At 41.0% G+C, this 19,468-nt stretch overlaps 1 protein-coding gene across 1 annotated transcript in view; it reads left to right on the forward strand.

Annotated features, from left to right (window-relative positions):
• LOC111155556 (nebulette) overlaps nucleotides 1-19,468 on the forward strand; it is a 369,684-nt gene that overhangs the window by 182,592 nt on the left and 167,624 nt on the right. Inside the window, exon 4 of the mRNA XM_022515773.1 lies at nucleotides 7,650-7,757. Within this exon, the coding sequence (XP_022371481.1) occupies nucleotides 7,650-7,757 (108 nt within the window). The remainder of the gene's footprint in view (nucleotides 1-7,649; nucleotides 7,758-19,468) is intronic.

Consider the following 19,468-nt stretch of genomic DNA (forward strand, 5'->3'; position numbering starts at 1 on the left):
GAGCCCAACTAGAACCTTGAGAATCGTCATTCTGAACTCTAGATCTGACATATTACCAATGTCTGTATTGATTAGGTCCCTAGCCTTCGGTACTGCCTCTTGTTCTTTTTTTTTTTTTGTGGTGAATTTCTCCACCTTGTCATTTTGTCCAGATAAGAGTATATGAAGGAGCAAGTAAAATACTAAGAGGGTGGCAAAGACCCCAGGAAAATATGCTTTAACCAAATCAGAAGAGATCCCAAATGGTGAGGGGAGAGAAATGGGATAAAAAGAGGTTGAGAAAGAAAAAAGAAAAAAAAAGAAAAAAAAAACAATTAAAAAAGAAAATGAATAAAGAAAAAATATAAAAAAGAAAAATATATTAGATAAACTAGTTAAAAAAACATTAAAAAAAGAAAAGGGTAAAATTAAAAAAATTAGCACAAGAAGAGAGAAAATAAATTGAAAAAGAAAAAAAATTAAATTAACTGCAAGCCTAAAGAATCATGGGGAGAAAGCCATGATTTCCGTGCTTTGCTTTCTCCTCCTCTGGAATTCCGCTGCTCTCCTTGGTATTGAAACTGCACTCCTTGGTAGATGAACTTGGTCCTGGCTGGATTTCTTGTTGATCTTCTGGGGGAGGGGCCTGTTGTAGTGATTCTCAAGTGTCTTTGCCCCAGGCGGAGTTGCACCGCCCTTACCCAGGGCCGGGCTGAGTAATCCGCTCGGGTTTGCTTTCGGGAGCTTTTGTTCCCTGAGCGCTTTCTGTAGAGTTCTGGAGGACGGGAATGAAAATGGCGGCCTCCCGGTCTCCAGCCTGGAGGAGCCGAGAGCTCGGGGCCCCACTCCTCAGTGCGCCCTCAGAGAACAGCGCCCCATTACTCCCGTCACCCTGCCTCCGGCCGCAGCTCCGAGCTGACCGAGCCTGCGACCGGTTCAAGGTAACCCCGAGCTGAGAGCTCACTTCTCGGCTCTGTCTCTGTAGCCGGCTTCCCCGTTCTAATACCTGTAAGCTCTGCGATACTCAGCCACCTCGATCCTTCTGTGACCCTGTGGGACCTGAGGCCACGCTGACCCCTCGTGGGCTTCACCCCAGTTTAGCCTCTGGAGCGATGTCCCTCAGCGGAACAGACTTTTAAAAGTCCTGATTTTGTGCTCCTTTGCTCCGCCGCTTGCTGGGAGCCGGCCCTTCTCCCCGCAGTCTCTCTTCCCGTCACTTTGGATTCACTTCTCCGCCAGTCCTACCTTTCAGAAAGTGGTTGATTTTCTGTTTCTAGAATTGCTGTTCTTCTTCTCTTCGATCCCCCGTTGGATTTGTAGGTGTTTGCAATCTTTAGATAAGCTATCTAGCTGATCTCCCGCTACCTGAAGTAGTCTCAGTCTGCTACTTCTCCGCCATCTTGACTCCCAGAGCAAGAGAGAGAGTCTTAAGCAGACTTCACACCCAGTGTAGAGCTGGACACGGGGCTTGATCTCACAACCCTGAGGTCATGACCTGAGCTAAAATCAAGAGTTGGATGCTTAACTGACTGCAGCACCAGAGGTCCCCAGTTTTCTTGATAATCAAATGTTATCATGAACATGCTGGTCTCTGTCCCTAGAAGCTTATGGGCAGGGGTTTCCAGGGCCTGAGAATACTTGGGCATGGAGCTGGTGAGCTGCGGGACATGTCATCGTTGGTTTCACTTCCGCCTCTGAATTCTTTTCCTTTCAGTTCGTCGTCTAACAATTTATCAGTCTCTGGTTGCACCCGGTTTCTTTCACCCGACGTGGCTCCCTGGCTTTTCTGTGTTGTGGTTTTCATTTTTTAAAAAAATTTACTGATACTGTTAGAATATCAATAATTGTGGTACTTGCAGCATCTGGGGGAGAGAATTTATTTCTCAGAAGGAGCACATCATTCAGTTTGCAGCTGCTTACCTTTTGTTTTTGAGGAGTCTTCCTTTTTGGTCGCTGTGAGCCTTTTTCTTAAGCTGGGCCAGAACCTTGCCGGCATCTGGGCTCTTCCTCCGCATGAACTTGTGAGTGCGGTTAGCCGATGAGCCCAGACAAAATATCACCGAGCAAGTCCAGGCTGGCAGCAATGATCATATTAAGCAACAAAGGTCATTTTTGAAATTTAGTGGGAAGGACAAAGCTAATTTGCTAGTGACCTTCTGCAGGCATGTCCTTGCCTGATGCTCTCATGTGTTAACTTTAACCACCCAAACATGTAGCACGTTGCTCTTTTTTTTTTTTTTCCGTTTCTTTTTCTGCTTTATAGCTGAGGATCAGGAGTATTTGAGAAATTGAACAAATAAAGATCATAGGACAGAATTAAGGTTTAAATTCAGGTCTTTTGATTCTTAGCATAGGGTTCTAATCAGTAGTACAGGAAGTTTGTGTGTGTGTTTGTGTGTGTGTGTGTGTACGTGCACAAGCGTGTGTACATAGCATGTAATATTATGTTGCGTTCAGCATTTGAAATACATATCTAAGTTCCTTCTGAAGAAAAACATGTCAAATCAAATTGCCTATTGTGTGTATTTCTTACCTATGACTTAAAGAATGCATTTTCGAAGTGGCTTTGTTCAGTCTTGAAGAGATGAGCCTAAAAGATGCTAAGACAGCATTGCTTTTCAGCTGCGGCCCATTCTTTTTCTGAGCTCCTGGTGCGTCTTAGTTCTGTCCTCCATCCTCCTGCATCCTTCCTGCCCTGTACTGACAGGAGTACACGGCTCCCCAGATTGGTCTTCTGGGGAAGCCAGGATCTGGGGCTGGGCCCAGGAATTCTCTCTGTCTTCTGTGGTCCTGGGTGGGCTCTCCAATAGGGAACAGTTGAGGGAGGAGGTGCAAAATTGCCTGCTCCCTAACCAGTTTCCAGCTTCTCTCCTGCTCGCCTCGAGCAGGTTAGTGCCTGTCAAACCAGATGACCAGCGTGTCCCTGCGCCACTTACAGTCCTCACCCCTCAGGTCCTGTTGAGATGCCACCATCTTACTGGGGCCCTCTTGGACAGCCCTATCTCAATGGACAGAATTCTTGGCCCTTCTCATCTCATCTTCTCACTTTGTTGTTCTCTTAGCACTTACCACTAACATACCGTTTATTCAGCTTTCTTAGGTCTTGTGTCTTTTCCATCTCTCCCACTGTAATGGAAGCACCAAGAGGGCAGAGATCATGACTGTTGTCTTTGCTGTGCTGTTCCCACACCTGGAACAGTACTTGGCTTATAGTAGGTGCTCAATAAATCTCTCTTGAATGAACAAAGGATTGAATGGGTGAACATTTGAGGGGATTCCAAAGAATGACATTCCTAAGATATACTGCCATTGTTGTTCATGAAATTATAGTGAAATACTTTTTAGCAGGAGAGTAGGCAGGAGACCAGAGGTGATCATTTTCTATCCAGTGCTGATGTATAAGGGAAGAAAAGGCATTTTTGCTGGGGGAAGAGCTGGAGCTTCAAAGGGCAGCATATATGAGGTTCAATGAATACAGAGTTAATGTTGACAAAGTTAATATGGGATAGCACTGCTTGTTTGTGTCTCCCCAAATCCTCAGTATGATGACATTTGGAGGTGAGGCCTTGGGAGGTGATTCGATCATGGGGTCTCTTGTAGGAGAGAACTTAGAGAGCTCCCCCGCTCCTGCCACCATGTGAGGACCCAGTGGAAGATGGCCATCTATGAACCGGGAAGCAGGCTCTCACCAGACACTGACTCTGCCTACCCCTTGATCTTGGACTTCCTGCCTCCAGAACCAGGAGAAATAAGTTCCTAGTGTTTATAAGCCACCCAGTCTATGGCATTTTTTTTGTTACAGAAGCCCAAATGGACAAGCAGTATGGCTAGCAATTTTTTTTTTTTCTGAATCTGATCTAGATTTGTGTTTCTCAGTTTAATGTCCTGGTCTTCCCTTGTCTGCACCCCGCTGCCCCCACGGTTGGCTCCTGCCGGATGGAGCCATGTTTCAGGCCCTGCATATGTAGTTCTTCTCTTACCTCTGGAACTGGGCCTCTCCGCCGTCACCCCTCTCCTTTCTCTTTCTCTTCACCCTCCCTTCTTTTTCTTAATCATTTGCTAATCAGCTCCCATGGGCTGGGAGGCTAGGCTAGGCTAGGTTTTGGGATTAGAACGATCATGAAGACTTTCCCTCATCCCTGAGTTCTGTGTGTTCTAGAGTGGAGGGCTGAGACCCCATGAGAACGGCTCTACCAGGTGGGTGTAAAGCTACGGGGCTCCAGACTGGGAGGAGGCCAGCTCAGCTCACAGAGGAGCATCATGGGTGCTGCACTTTGATGAATAAAGGGATTATGCTTCCCATGGGCTCAGGGTAGGGAGCAAGAGAGAACATTCTGTCAGTGACAGGGAACCCCCAGTCGACTTATGAGAATACTCTTCATCCAGTTCTTACAGATTTGCACAGCATGTGGTGTGAATCTTGGCAAAGACAGATTGTCGCCCAGCACCTGCACAGATGGGGCTCAGAATTCATCTCTACCTGTGTGATCACCAGATGACATATCCGAGGTGCCATGTAGGGGTCTGATCGCTGGCACAAATCCAACAACAACAACAAAAATCAGTTTCTGTTCTGGAATAGCTTGAGTAAAATTTGGAAATGTGAACTAAGAGCTGATTCTTAATATATTTTGCTTTGTGAGCTGTAATCTTTCTTATTATTGTAGAACTATTCTCTTTAATGTTTCATGATAAATATTAGATGATCCTTTCACATCAAGCAAAACCAATATAAGGATGGCAATGCTGGGAATTGACACAGCCCCTTATTCTTTCTAAATTTCTTTCCGGTGTTTTCTCTCACCCAATCTCCACAGATCTGTTAGTTAAGAAGTTACTAGAATCTCTACTTAGAGAGGAGGAAACTGGCTCAGAGAAGGTGAGGTGGCTGGCAAGTAATAGGGATGGGATGAGATTTCTAGGCTCTTGCCCACTAAAGCAGTGCTTTTCCCAAGATAGAATCCACTGTTTTTGTAAATTATTAAATCCTGTATCACAGTAGGAAGAATCAGTGGAGAAATTTACATGTTCATACTTACTGGGAAGCTTGTATGTGTGCAAACATTTTGGGCACGGTGAGAGTAGGTTGAATTAATCAGAATTCTTTGGATTACAAAGGGAGAGATAGATGAGCTCACTTAACTGAAAAACCTGGTGGCTGAATAGGACTTCCTTGAGGTCTCTTGCTTGGCTTGCCGTGGTGTTGGCTAGTGGTGGTGGTGCCTGGATGGTGACCAGCAGCTCTGGTTTGCTAGCCCAAACTAGCCGGAGCTGGAGAAAGAGCACCCCTTTCTCAAGGGTTCCTACCAATGTCCCAGACCTGGGGCTCATGCACATATGCTGGATTATGGGTCCAATATGGGTCAATCTCCGGGCTCAAAGGTGCAGTATTCTCATTGGGAGGGTGGGGTGGTGTCGTGAGGGCAAAAATTGAGGGCAAAAATCCTGAGGGTGAAATTGAAGAGAAGATTCTTTTCCCTCTACCCTCTGATCTCTTCCCGGTTCCACTTGTCTCTTGGAATCATGACTGGCAAATCACCAGATGCAATATTTAAAATTTGACCTAAATAGAGAGGGTGTAAGTGGGCAGGAGACAAGAGAGGGGGTGACTATGGCTTGGCGCTCCCTGCACGGGGCAAAGGTGTACTTGGCAGGTGGCACTTGAGCTGGTCCCGAGCGTCTGTGAGGCTTGCTTGCAGATCGTACCATTAAAAAAGATTACACATCTTCTAAAACTCTGCAGACTGATTACGGAGATGATTGTATACTGTACAATACTAGTCCCTTAATGAGACAAGCCCAAGTCGGGTGATTCTTATGTGCCTTGCGGATGTGGGATGGACTATTAAATTGTGGCCAGCTCAAAACCTATGGCTCTGGAACTTGACAGGTTTTCTTTTCAGTTTTTTTGCCTTGGGAATTTCCATTAGGAAAAAACAAAACAAAACAAAACAAAACCCCAAAACAACAACAACAACAAAAAAACCACCCTTAAACTGATCCCAAAAGAATATATGATTTTGCCTTCCCTGGGGCTCGGGGTGTTAGAACCTGGCTTTTGGATTTTTCTTCTCACTTCCTCATACCTGTAGCTGTTATAACCTTGTCATCTTTGCCACTTTTCTTATTTGATGACTCTGTGCCTTGTGCTTACATCAAGTGAAGCTAAATGGCTTCCTTGCTTAGTTGGGCATAAAACCTCAAGAATGTGTGGGTGTATTTTCACTCATGCTGGGGGAGTGAGGGGTACGAGGCTAATCTCATTCAGCACTTTCTGTAAAAGAAAAACTATGCAGGTTATTTGACCTTTTATTTATGGAAATAGTAAGAGTAAGGGCTTTATTACTTTTATAAATTTAGATGAAAATATGGAGAAAAAGTGAGATATTCTTAAGCTACCAGTGACGAGGGAATCTAGACCTTTCTATTTGTAGCCATCTGGGATTTTTTTTTTTCTTTCAAGCTTTTCTGGTAAAAGGGAATTTTTCAGAGGCCCCAAGGACAAAAATACCTGGGGGAATTGAGTGTTTAAACACAGACATGACTCAACAAACCCAGTCATTCTGTGCTCAACTAAGTGAACCTTTCAAATTTATATAGAAAGTTGCACTTACAGAATCGTATTTTTATTAGCCACCCTAAATGTTAGCTATTGATTGAAGTGCTAATTTGAGCCTAATCATTATGAATGTAAAATGAAGATTATATGGGTTATCAAAAATGTGTTTCCATATCACTTAATATTTAGATTTTAAGGAAATAAGGACAGTCCAAGTGACGTAGTGTGTCAGTCATTAACAAGCAGCACATTTAACTGGTGTGACAGTTGTCATTATGCTAATAACAGGAGATTGGGCTCTAGTAAGATTAAGCATCAGCGATTCCAGTCCCTCGAGGAAACTGTAAAATTCAGCTTCACTGGGTTGTAATTAGAAAAGAAGTGTATTTAAATACCGGAAAAAAAAAAAAATCTTAGGTACCTCAGCACACGGTGTGCCAGGAGCATGTGCTGGAAGTCTTTTAATCTCTAGGTGTGGCCTATTTTATAACTATTTCCATACGCATTTACATACTTGACACTTGGCAATATAGCATTGTATAACCATATCCATATGTTTTGCCTTATGAAATAGAATGAACACTTTGTAAGGACAGGGCTGGCTGTTGATGATTCTGTAGGTCTTCTGCCTCCGTAGTGCAGTGATGCTTCGTCACTGACAAGATGGGCACGGGAGCAGATTCAGCTGTCTTTTCCCACACTTTTGTCTTGAGCAGTAGTACAACTATTGAGGGAGGTAATACTAATGATTATGGAGGCCTTGCTTGCTTGCTCACAGTTAGGTTTGTAACTTAGGACATTTGATCCCATCCTTATGACTTATTAAATAGCCTTATTTAAATATTGTTGCTGTTATCGCCGTTTGATGGATGGGACCACTGAAGCACAGAGTAGTTAAGTGACTTATCTAAGGTCACACAGTGACCGTGTTCGGATACAAACCAAGCAGTCAGACTGTGCTTGGCGGCCTCTCCCTCTGCCAGCTGCTGATGAAGTTGGGTCTGGAGGCATTGCCCAAGTGTAGCTTCCTTGGCCCTGGCCTCTCCTGAGTGGGATTTGTGACTCTTTGGTTTACTTTTCTTTTTTGTTCTTTTGTTCTCTCTTCTGGTAGGTCAAGTACAAAAGAGATTTTGAAGAAAGCAAAGGGAGGGGCTTCAGCATCGTTACGGACACTCCTGAACTACAGAGGCTGAAGAGGACTCAGGAGCAAATCAGTAACGTAGGTGACTGCTTGTTTGGTGATGCGATTGCCCTGACTTGTGTGTCTGGGTGGGAGAATGATACTGGGATTTGGAAGTGTTCTTGGTGCTTCAGTGTGCCAGCGGGGCTCAGAGTTCCTAAAGTATGTCAGGTGCAACTGTTAGATTGCTTCCCTTTGATTTTGTCACAGTTATCGAGAGCCTAGCATTTTCATAGCAATGACTACATTTCTGACTATTTACTTAATGTATTTAATTACATTGATTTTCTAAATCAATTTCCTAAGTAAATCAATTTAATTAAATAAATTAATTTGTATTTAGACAGACAGTCATTGCTATTAAAAGAGGTATTGTAATTTAGCATCTTATTCCATTTTTTAATGGTCCTTGGCTTTGGAATTTTTCCAAAATGGGACTTTTATAGTTAAATTTAAAAACCTGACAGTTTTTTTTTTTTTTTTTTTTTTGGCTGGGGATAATCATATAAAAATATACATATAAGGCTAAATATCTTAAGAAATCTTATATTTATTAATGTTGTGTATGTCAGGTTTCATACTTTAAACCAGATATTTGTTGAAATGATTCGATATGTTTAATTTTGGAAATAAACATTCACATATGAAACTGCTTTGGTTTTGAAAGCTGCGTCATGTTAAGTAATATATTTCTCTTGAAAAAGAAAATCGAGAGTAGCAAAAGTTCAAAATCTATTAGGGACTGAAAAGTGTTAATTCTGTACTACCTAAAGGTGGATAAATAGCTCGTCTTCACTTTTATAATTCATGCCTGTAATTATGTTTCTTCCAAAGTTTTATATGAAGTTTATCAAAATGTAATTTTTTTCAGAAAAATATCAGTTTCAGTGTTAGATAGCCAAGAGGACAGATGAATGAAAAATAAACAACTGTATACGTGATGTAAAAATATGTGCAAATATGCAAGATTAATGCCATTTTTCATGAGAAGTCTATCTTGTGTGTCTCTCGTATGGTCACTGAACTTTTGTGTATCCTGATGTTATAAATGATGCAGCCTTGATTTCTAGGAAATATTTAATTAGCAGATGGTTTATACTCATTGGTATTTGGCCATCATCACTGTATATAATGACAATTTGGAGATAGAATTATAGTGTTTAATTTGAGAAAGAATTTTATTTGTGAAAAGTTCAAAACCAGAGTGATATGATGTTCAAACAGCTTTCGTAGAGAGACAGGGGAGGCAGAGTAAACACTTTGTTTTGCCACATTCCCTAAAATTTATGCATTGTTTGCTCTTTAAATGGACATTTTACATTTGAAAGGACTTGTTTTTTCCTTTGAAGAGAGCAGGTTGAATTTTAAGGCTTCACGTTTTTGTCCCCTCATTTTCCTTCCCTGTCCCAACAACCCACTGGTCATACATTACTCCCCTCATCTTTCTTCCTATTCATTCTTTTTCTAAATTAAAAAAAAATATTTCTGCTTTTTAAAATGAGAGATAGAGATATATATTCCACTACGGTTACATAGAGTAACATTTCTTTCTTTGGATTGTTTTTGGAAAACTTAAAAAAAAAACAAAAATAATTCGCACAAAAAAGTTATATCATAAATCGTAAACTATCACAGAAATTTATTTCGAAAAGAACTAAACATTTCACCTTGAGACATCCACGGGACAGCTAACATAAGGATTACAGTCAATTCAAAGGTAAGCTCTTTAATTTATATTCAAATTAAGTCAATATTTGTTTTTAATAAGAAGAACTGATCATTTCACCAACCTTTATCATTAGCAGGAATATACATTTTATTCAATACCAGAAGGTGTTTGCAGATCCATTCTTAATTTTGCAAAAACCCTTATGACACAGGTATGTATAAATCGGTATGTACCATGTACATAGTAGTATATGCAAAATACCTTTTGGATTAAGCTTATAATTTAGACAACATTGGTTATTAAAAGCATAAATTTAGATAACATCTTAATTTTTTTTTTTTTTTGGTAATTGTCTTATGTTAGCCCCCATAGCAGCTTTCCAAGTGGTTCTTTTAGCCATGATGAGGTATATTCATGTTTGGATAGCAGTAAAGAATATAAATTTCATAATGTTATCATTAGGGATTTACTCTTGAAGAAAGGAAACTGTTAAATATTCTGAGGTCTAGTGAATTTACTATTCATTTATAAGGCTACAACTTCATGAAATTTTTCCGTGACTTCACAAGGTTTTCCATATTACTCAAGGATCTTTTTTTTTTTTTTCTATGAGAAACTTGGATTAATCTGAAAGGTGGTACTTTGGTTTAGTCCAATTTTCCACATTACTTTCAGATAAACTCAAATACTGAAACATATGGGCCAAATCCAGACAGATATTTTTGACAGTGGCCTGGACTGTGTCTGTTTTGAGAGGACAGGGGCTGAGAAAATGTTCAGACTGGTCTCCACCAGAAGTTTCCCACTGGAAGGGCTGGGATGAGCAGCCATTTGCTTCACTTTCTTATTTGTTTTGACTTTTGCTTGCTTGTTTTGCTTATGTTACCCTTGACTGTCGTATGAGTTGTTCTAAGTTGCCTTTAATCCCTTTTGGACTAAAGAAAGTAGAGAGACATAAAACTGTGAATTTAATGATACCTCCTAGGTGTTTTGGGTAATGTGTTGTGGATGAATGGGCATTTTTGATTGCTTGTGTCTGTGCGAGTGTTATGAAATGTTATCTGCCACTCTCATATTCATTTGTGCAAGATTTGAAATCATTTGGAAATACCCACTCAGTCTGCATCTGTTACTGAGATGTGGGATAGAACACAACCATAAATTTGAAATTGTGTGTAATGAAAGGGGTGAGCATGGGTTTAGCCTTGACTTCTTTCTTTTGGGGTCTGTAATGATAGCATAGTGAATCTGGGGAGATTTATTAAATGCTACAGTTTAAAATTCTTCTGTTATATTACTCAGTATAGCTGCAGAAAGAATAAGAAAAGAGGCAGGGTTTCAGAATTTACTGAATGGTTGGAAAGAAACAGAACTGGTTTCCTAAAAAATTTTTTTCTGCACAATTCCAGAAAATGTCTAGTTGTGTCCTCCCACACCTTGCCAAATTCAAGGGCAGAAATCCAGAAATGGCAGAAATGACCTAGCATAGCTTCCCATCTTTGCTTATTGATATTTTAGGGAAATGTTCTTAAAGGACAAGGTACAGACGTGTATTGAAGGAAAAGGTGCCTTTGGACATTTTTAAAAGCCCTCTTTCCTATTGTCCTCATAGCTGTAGCTTGTGTGGGTGTCTATAAAGTCTGTTTCTAATTCAAGTGGTTACCGCCTTCAAGTTTCTAAGCAGTGCGTTCAGGGTACATGCAGTAGGAGAGCCCGGCAGCGTCACTGCCGACATCGAAGGGTGAACTCAGTCCAGCCTTGAGAAGATTATTGATGTGCTTCATTCTGCCTGTTTACACACTGATTTAAGCTGCACTTTTAATGAGCTGGGACAGTCTATAGATAAATTGTGAAATAAGATGGTAAAGTCCAACCCCAAGAGACTTTTACAAGCTCTGTGCTGTAGATAAAATCTGGATGTTTATTTTCTAATTTATTTTAGGTAATGGAGAAATATATGGAGGGGAAGGGGGAAAAAAAAAAAACCCAGATGACAAAATCCTGTATTTTACAGATTGACTGAAATAGTAAGTATACCATTATGTGATTTGTCAAGATTTGTGTCTGTCCTTGACTCAGAGAGGAAATGTGTGTGTGTGTGTGTGTGTGTGCCGGCAGTGGGGCTGTGTGTGGTGGCTTCAGTGGGAATCTTTAGAACCCCCTTTCCTTAGCTCACTAGCCCACAGACAACACAGACACTGGGATTTTCACCTGCTCTGTATTCTTTCTCTTACCCTCTCAGTACCTATAATTTTGGTTATCTTTCCTATTTCCCAAATACCCTTTTTTACTACCATTTTCTATTTAGCCTATACATTCATAAGACGCTCACTTGCTTCACAAGAAAAGCTAAGATTGAAGCCTTTGGAAAAGAATCTCTCTGTAATCTGATACTGAAATGTAATTATTTTTAGTTTTTTTGATACAGCTACATAATTTTTCATTGACTTCTTAGAATGCAAAATAAATTATGTGCCCATTAATAAGCTCACGTGGATACTGATGATTTAGTTCCCTGAGAGTTTGTGAGTTAGCTTCAAAAATATTAGATTATTGGAGGTAAATGTGACCTAATAATTGAATGGCAGTGTCTTTGGGCGATTAAAAGATTTGATTCAAAGTTGGGCTGAGTGGAAGGGTGAGCACGAGGGTAGGGATGATTATCTGGGGATCTGGTCTCTGTTTGTAATTTAAATAAATCATTTTGACAGAGACTGACTGTGGCCATGTTCAGGCTGCTGACGGTGTGAAATTGAGTTGTATGGTGGACAGAAGACAAGCAGGCAAGACAAATCCCCCAAGGCAAAATTTGTTATGTAATTGGGTCAACTCATGCATGAGAAATGCATGCTAATTGTAAACTGGTGGCAAAATTACAGTGTTTGAAGCAATTAGGTCTTATATGAACCCAAACAACCGATACGGAAGGGTCTCTCATCCTTTTTACATTCAGCAAACATAAGTTTTCATCAAAAGGTGAGGGAGGTAAAAATAAGAAAGACATTCAGTGTTGACATAGAGTATTTGTTAATTTTGTTCCTTATGCAAGAAGCATAACTGTTTCCTGAGCACTGCAAAATGTATATGAAAGCTTCCGATTTTGAGTAGTCAATTCTAGTACACAAAGTACTCAGGAGAATAGTATGGTATTTTTGATATGACTCTTAACGGGGTTGGTGATTGCAGATGAAATAGCAGCTAGTTATTAGGTCAGTGGCTTAGATTTAAGCCTTTGGAGGCTAGTATTTTCTTTTTTTTAAAGATTTTATTTATTTATTTTACAGACAGAGATCACAAGTAGGCAGAGGCAGGCAGAGAGAGCAGGGGAGCAGACTCCCTGCTGAGCAAAGAACCCAATGCGGGGCTCAGACCCAAGACCCTGAGATCCTCTCCCTCACCTGAGCTGAAGGCAGTGGCTTGACCCACTGAGCCACCCAGGTGCCGCATGGCAAGTATTTTCACAGAGTGTGAATTTATATGTCACTTTAATGGACTGTACTTTATCTCAAACTTATCTTAACTAGTAACTCCAGTGTTTCCCTGAGTCATCATGGGTCGGTAGCATCATCTTTAAAGCAAAGATCAAATATGCCTAAGAAAGTGATAGGAAAATAACATGTATTTCCTTAACACCTAACACATATAATACCTAACACATGTATGAATGCTTTATTTGTTTTAAAACACATTGACATACCCAGTCTAATTAGATGCTTTGAACAACCTCTCCTCAGGGAAAGTATTTCTATAAGGAATACTTAGACTTTCATGAGAACTACGCACGGAAAATCACCACTTGGTCCTTTCTCATGTCCAAATCCATGGTTTCCTTGACACCTGGTTTTGCTTTATTTTTCCACCTAGGGCAGAACTTCAAAGGTTGATCTCTTCTTTTTATCCTCCAATTTTTAGCCACAGTCACTTAAAGAAACAAATACAACCCAGACCAGTAATTACTTGTGCCTGGCACGTACGAGAGTTGTGGCTATAAAATGGCATTGTCTCAAGGGGAGGTGGGGGAAGGGCCCCCCTAATAAAAGAATTAACGCACATGACTTTTTTTTTTTTCTTGGAACAGAGATTAAAGATCCAACACCCCATTTCTGAAGATCCTTCTTTTGTGAAATCTCCCTTCTTCTCGCTTGCCCTGTGTTCAGGCCCTTTCTCCTGCCTGAGTTACTGCCAGACCTCCTGATGGGCCTTCCCTCCTTCCAGCCTCCTTTTGCTGCTTTTCCATTGTGTCTTAAACACTGCCACCAGATGAGTCTTTCTAAAAAATCTCTTTCTTCAAGACCCTAATTATGATTCACTAGGAACTTCCCTTGGAGCACCACTCTGCATTGGACCAAGTCTCATCTCCAAAGCTACTCCTTTCAGACTCTAAGGACCCTCCATGATCTGGTCCTACACTATTTTTTACCTTATCTTGGGCTGTTCGTCAACACCGTTCCTCCATTTCTTTTAGGTCTGACCAGCTTACTCTGTTCTGGGCCTTTGCATGAGTCATTCCTCTTGTTTGGAACAATTTCACAGTGTCTGTAAACGACCCTGGACCCACTCTAAGACCCCAGGTACCACGATCTTTCTCATCTTTGAGACATAAGAACTGTTTGTTCCATGGTGCCCTCAGCTGTCCCGCCCATTTCACGTGTCACGTTCCACAGTTTGGTTTTAAGGAGCATTTCACGTGTTATGTGTTTTACCTCTTTACCTTCCTGAAGACAAAGATCATCCATGCCTTTTTCAATGTACTTTTTGCATCCCTACGAATGCATATCATGGTGCTTTGTACTTTCCCTTTCTTGTCACATCCTGAATTTAGGCCCTCCCTGTCCCTTGCGCGGATTGTGGGAATTAGGCTCTAGACTGTTCTTGCCGGCCACAGTACTGCCTCTTCTCCTTCCTGAGCTGTTCTTTTGGTTTCTTGCAAGTTCCTAAAATGCACATTAGATCATATCAGTCTCTTCCTTCGAATCTGTCAGTGGCTCCTTGTTGGCTTTGGGGTAAAATGCAAAACCTTTAGCATGGGAAATGAGTATGTCCCTGGTTGAGTACCAGCTAAGATCTCCAGCCTGGCTATCCCTCTTGGACCCTGAGCCCTATGCCCTTCATGCCTTCACCTGGAAGGCTGTTTGTACCCTTTCCCTTTCCCTATCCATCCCACGACCAGATGATGCCTCCTCTTCCCTATGGCCTTGTTCTTCTCTTGCTGCCCTGAGAGTCTGAATTCTGAGTTATCTTCCTGCTAGACCGAAGTCTATAAAGATTCAGGCTGCCTTTTTGTCTGTAGCCCCAGCGCCTGGCACAGAACAAAATCGGATAAATGGATTTAATTTCTTGGGCCAACATATCTTCTTCCCATGGCTTTTCACTGTGCCCCAGGCTGCCAGCCCTGGGATGGCTTACCAGAGACTGTTCCAATAAACACACCAATTTTGATGCCCCCTAGTCTTGTATGCATTTCATCCTATAATGGAGGTTATTCCAAGGAGTTCTAATATTTCTAGATTTATTTTAATCAAAACATCTCTTTTGGAGCTGTGTAGTTACACATTGATTTTCTTCCTTTAAACTCTCAGTTCTGTCCTTCATTCCATCACTCTGTAGCACAGTGAAGTTTCCTAATAAATATTTGTTTAGTAAATGACTGAATTCTTTAAAGAGTATTATTTCCTCAAATTTTCCTTTTCTTTTTCTTTTTCGGAAGAGTCTGCCTTACCATCCACTTCTCAGTCTAGGCAAATACAGTATTTCCCAAGATATGCACAGCAAGAGGGTAGGGACTAGCATATCCTTTCAACATAAAATTGCTAATGCCGAGAATAGCGCTTGACACATAGTGGGTACTCAGTAGTGTATGTTGAGGTGGGGCACCTGGGTGGCTCAGTCAGTTGAGCATCAGACTCTTAGTTTCATTCAGGTCATGATCTCAGGGTCGTGAGATCGAGCCCCACATCCAGTTCTGTGCTGGGCGTGGAGTCTGCTTAAGATTCTCTTTCTCTGGGATGCCTGGGTGGCTCAGTGGGTTAAGCGGCTGCCTGCGGCTCAGGTCATGATTCCAGGGTCCTGGGATCGAGTCCCACATCGGGCTCCTTGCTCAGCAGGGAGCCTGCTTCTCTCCCTGCCTCTGCCTGCCATTCTGTCTGCTTGTGTGCTTGCTCTCTCTCTCTCTGACAAATAAATACATAATTAAATAAAATCTTAAAAAAAAAAAGATTCTCTTTTTCTCTCTTTGCCCCTCCCCTCGCTTGCACACACACTCTCTAAAATAAATAAATAAATCTTTAAAAAATGTATGTTGAGTACATGAATGAAGCAGTCATATTAAAATATTGACTAATTTTGCATTCTTTCTCTTGAAATCTCTGTTTGCAAGACAGTTCTTAGCGTCTCAAGTTGCTTTGATTTTTGTCATTTGTGTTACTTTGTAAACACTTGTTTTTCTCTTTTTCCTATTTTTACTTAAATATTCAGTGATTTCTTGTAAGGACACCAGTTAAATTGAATTGAACATCACCCCAGCCTTTGACCTCAGTTCGCCTTAATTACGTTCTTATGGGCCCCATCTCCAAATACAGTCACATCGGGACTTGGGGTTTCAAGATATGAGTTTTGGGGGGGACACAGTTCAGTCCATAACATGGCTTAAATCAGCAATGATCTGCATACATCATAGGTAATTTTGAGATAATTAAGTAACAAACATCTTGTGAATATAACCTACTATCATCAGCCAGTTTTTTTTTTTTTAAAGATTTTATTTATTTATTTGACAGAGAGAGATCACAAGCAGGCGGGGGCGGGGGGGCGGGAAGCAGGCTCCCTGCTGAGCAGGGAGCCCAATGCGGGGCTTAATTCCAGGACCCTGAGATCATGACCCGAGCCAAAGGCAGAGGCTTAACCCACTGAGCCACCCAGGCGCCCCAAGCCAGTTTCTTTGGTGGAGGTAGAGTATACTGCCTGTTGCCATCCCATCCTAGGAAAACTTCTACATCCAGTTTATAGATTTTTTTCTATTTTCAAACTGAATAATTTTAACTAAAAAAAAAAAATTTCCTTCTAGGTCCTATTTCCAGTCCTTAATTGGCCCTTGTGAGCCTCCTTTTATCTGTGGTCTCGAGCCATGGTCATTTATAGAAACAAAGATAGCGTACAGTAGTAATTATGTTTTTAACTTTTCCAGGTCTCGGTGAAATTATGGGGCTCAGAATATAGGTTTCACATGTCCTTTGCTGGTACTTTGTCCTGGACAGACATGAGAGAAAAGGAGGGCAGAGGTATAACAATAGAAAAGAAATATTCCTATGCCACTGGAAAAAAGTCGAATCAAGATGAACTTTTTATTTATTATTATTTTTTTAAGATGAACTTTTTAAAAAATGTTGCCATATCCAGTACATTATACAGATTAAAAACTTAAAAAGTATCTGAATTTTCTTCCAGATTTTATTTTACCCTTTGGGACATACCTACAGTGAGCACATACTGAACGTTAAAGAACTGACATTCTTCCATATGTATTTGTAGAGTCCCCAGATGCAACTGTCGTTCATAATTATGCCACATCATTATAATTTCAGTGGATTTTTACAGGTATGTTTAAAACCTGTTTTAAACAGGTTTTAAACAGTTAATAAGTGTAATGGTCGCATGCCATTTTAACTTATTAAGAGGCCATGAATCAAAGGAGACATTATAAAGAGATTCAATTAGAACCCATTGGTAACCCAAGCCAAGTTCATACAAGTAAAGAAGATTGCACCATTGGAAGTTAGAAGCCAGAATGTCTTTGTTTTCGTAAGCGTATGCAGATGTGTCCTCTAATTTGCATTCCATGTCCCTAGAAGAATTATGTCATGAACATCGCTTTCCTTTATTTTTTGCTTGTTCTTTCTGCTGTAGCTTCTTTTTCCTTTCACCATCCTCAGGTCTGTGCTGTAGCATTTTTTGTCTTCTGTATGGAATGATCTGCAATGCTGTTTGGAAAAGGATAGGTCTGAATTTCTGTTTGAAGGGTCTGTTGCTTTTGGACAGGACCCCCAACCCAGGCTTGGTTCCAAGGACAAGAAGCAAAAAGGGATGATTATTATTTTCTTTGTTTGTTTGCTCACATTTCTGATTGATTTCTCCTCTTGTGGCTGTATTACCTATAACAGAGTCAACTTTTGATTTGTTCAAATTCAGCTTTTGTGTCCTGGCATTCTGAGAGCAATGAACATGGCAGAGTTTGTCTGTAGGACACTGTGAAATAGAGTCGAAATGTAGAAGAAAGAACAGAAGGAAAAAAAAAACTTTAAAAAATCATTCTGTTCTTCTTAACACTTGTTATTTTCGATGGCGGGAATTGACTTCCCCAAGACAAAGTGATGTAAATGTTCACTTTTGTTGTGAAATTATGGTGAGAAGGTGGAGGGCAGGCAGCATTTCCTACTCATGTTTGAACCTTCCAGAACATGGTGCTTTAACTACAGTGAAGAGGATAGAAGTGGAAGTTGCCTTCACAGTTACCTTACGTGGGCAGGCATGTGTTTGTTCTTTAAACATTTGCTGTGGACATCACATTCACCAGGCCCCGCTGATGGCAGAAAACATGAGAAACCATGTTTTGGCATTTATGCTCTTGCTTGAGTGCATGAAGTGGCTGGCGACGGTTTCCACTGGAGCAGGGGAGTCTTAGCTGGAAGTTGAGGACGGGGGAGAAGATGTGGTGAGAGGAGCAAAGCAAGCAAGGAAGAAAGGAATATGATCAAATTCAGAGCACCTAGCTTCTACTTGTCAGAGTGTTGGGGGAGATACCATTACAGAAATGTAGATTGAGGCAAGATCGGTAAAAGACTGGTCTCATATGTTCAAATATGGTAATTTGTTATCTATAAAACAAAAAAAATATGTAAAAGAAACCATTTTGAAAATGATGACTGACTTAAGATTTTTGAGCATTTACCAGACATTGGGCACTTTGCCAGAAGGGGGGGATATCGTGAGAAACAGACTAGATATGTATGACCCCTGACCTCATGGAGCTTAGTGTTTACCTCTCACAGCACCCAGATAATTGCTACACAGTACTATAAAAGCTTGATAAGAGGGAAACACTGTGCTATTATCGGAGGGTTAACTAGCCAGCTATGGGAGGTAAAGGAACGGAAACCATGCCAGTGCTACTTTAAAATAGTTTTTGAAGGATTTTACTGAGTCATTTTTTTGAATAGTGATGTCTGCTGTTCCATTGGTATAATAGGTGCCATCAATTTTGCTTTTAAGTTTGCCTGTCTCCCTCTGTCTGTTTTCTCTGTTCCCTGTTTGCCTGTCAGTATGGGTGTCCGGAAAATATCATTCAGAACTAATCAAGCCACAGATTCCATATAAAATGGAAAAAAATGTGCATTTATAGGAGAGCATCAACCAGCTTATTAATTTCAGGGTGGTTAAGAAGATCAATGTATTACTATCTGCATTCATTTAAAAATTCAGACACATGTTCTCTGCCTTGCGGTTTTCAGGACTCAAGAAATTGAAAAGTATTGAGAGTAAAACTATGACCGTTTGTCTTCATCTCTTGCAAACTCCCACCCTCTGTAGGGATAGTTTTGAATTAAAAGCTTTTCAGGACTGGGCCCCAAATATTGAGAAATTATTTTTCATTTTAAAAGTATACATTGGGGGCACCGGGATGGCTCAGTCGGTGTAACGTCTGACTTCAGCTGAGGTCACGATCCCGGGGTCCTAGGATCGAGCCCTGCATCGGGCTCTCTGCTCAGCTGGGAGTCTGCTTCTCCCTCTCCTTCTGCTCCTGTCCCTGGTCATGCTCTCTCTTTCTGTCTCAAACAAATAAATAAAATCTTTAAAAAAATTAAAAAAATACATGCATCTGAAAGAGTCATATGTGTACATGGGCCGGATATGTTTTGGCTGCCTAGGTTGAGTATACGTGCACGTTTGAGTGGAGAGCTCCTGGAAGCTGGTGGTAAACATTGGTTTGCACTGTTTGGTTTCCACCTTTGGTGTTCTTGGCCCAATCTGTGCTGACAACGAACCTCTGGGACGTCCCCTTAGTGCTGTGCGGTCTTTTCCTGCCAAA

The sequence above is a fragment of the Enhydra lutris genome, unplaced genomic scaffold (genome assembly GCF_002288905.1).
Source record: "Enhydra lutris kenyoni isolate GAN:26980312 unplaced genomic scaffold, ASM228890v2 scaffoldscaffold42, whole genome shotgun sequence".
NCBI classification, from domain to species: domain Eukaryota; kingdom Metazoa; phylum Chordata; class Mammalia; order Carnivora; family Mustelidae; genus Enhydra; species Enhydra lutris.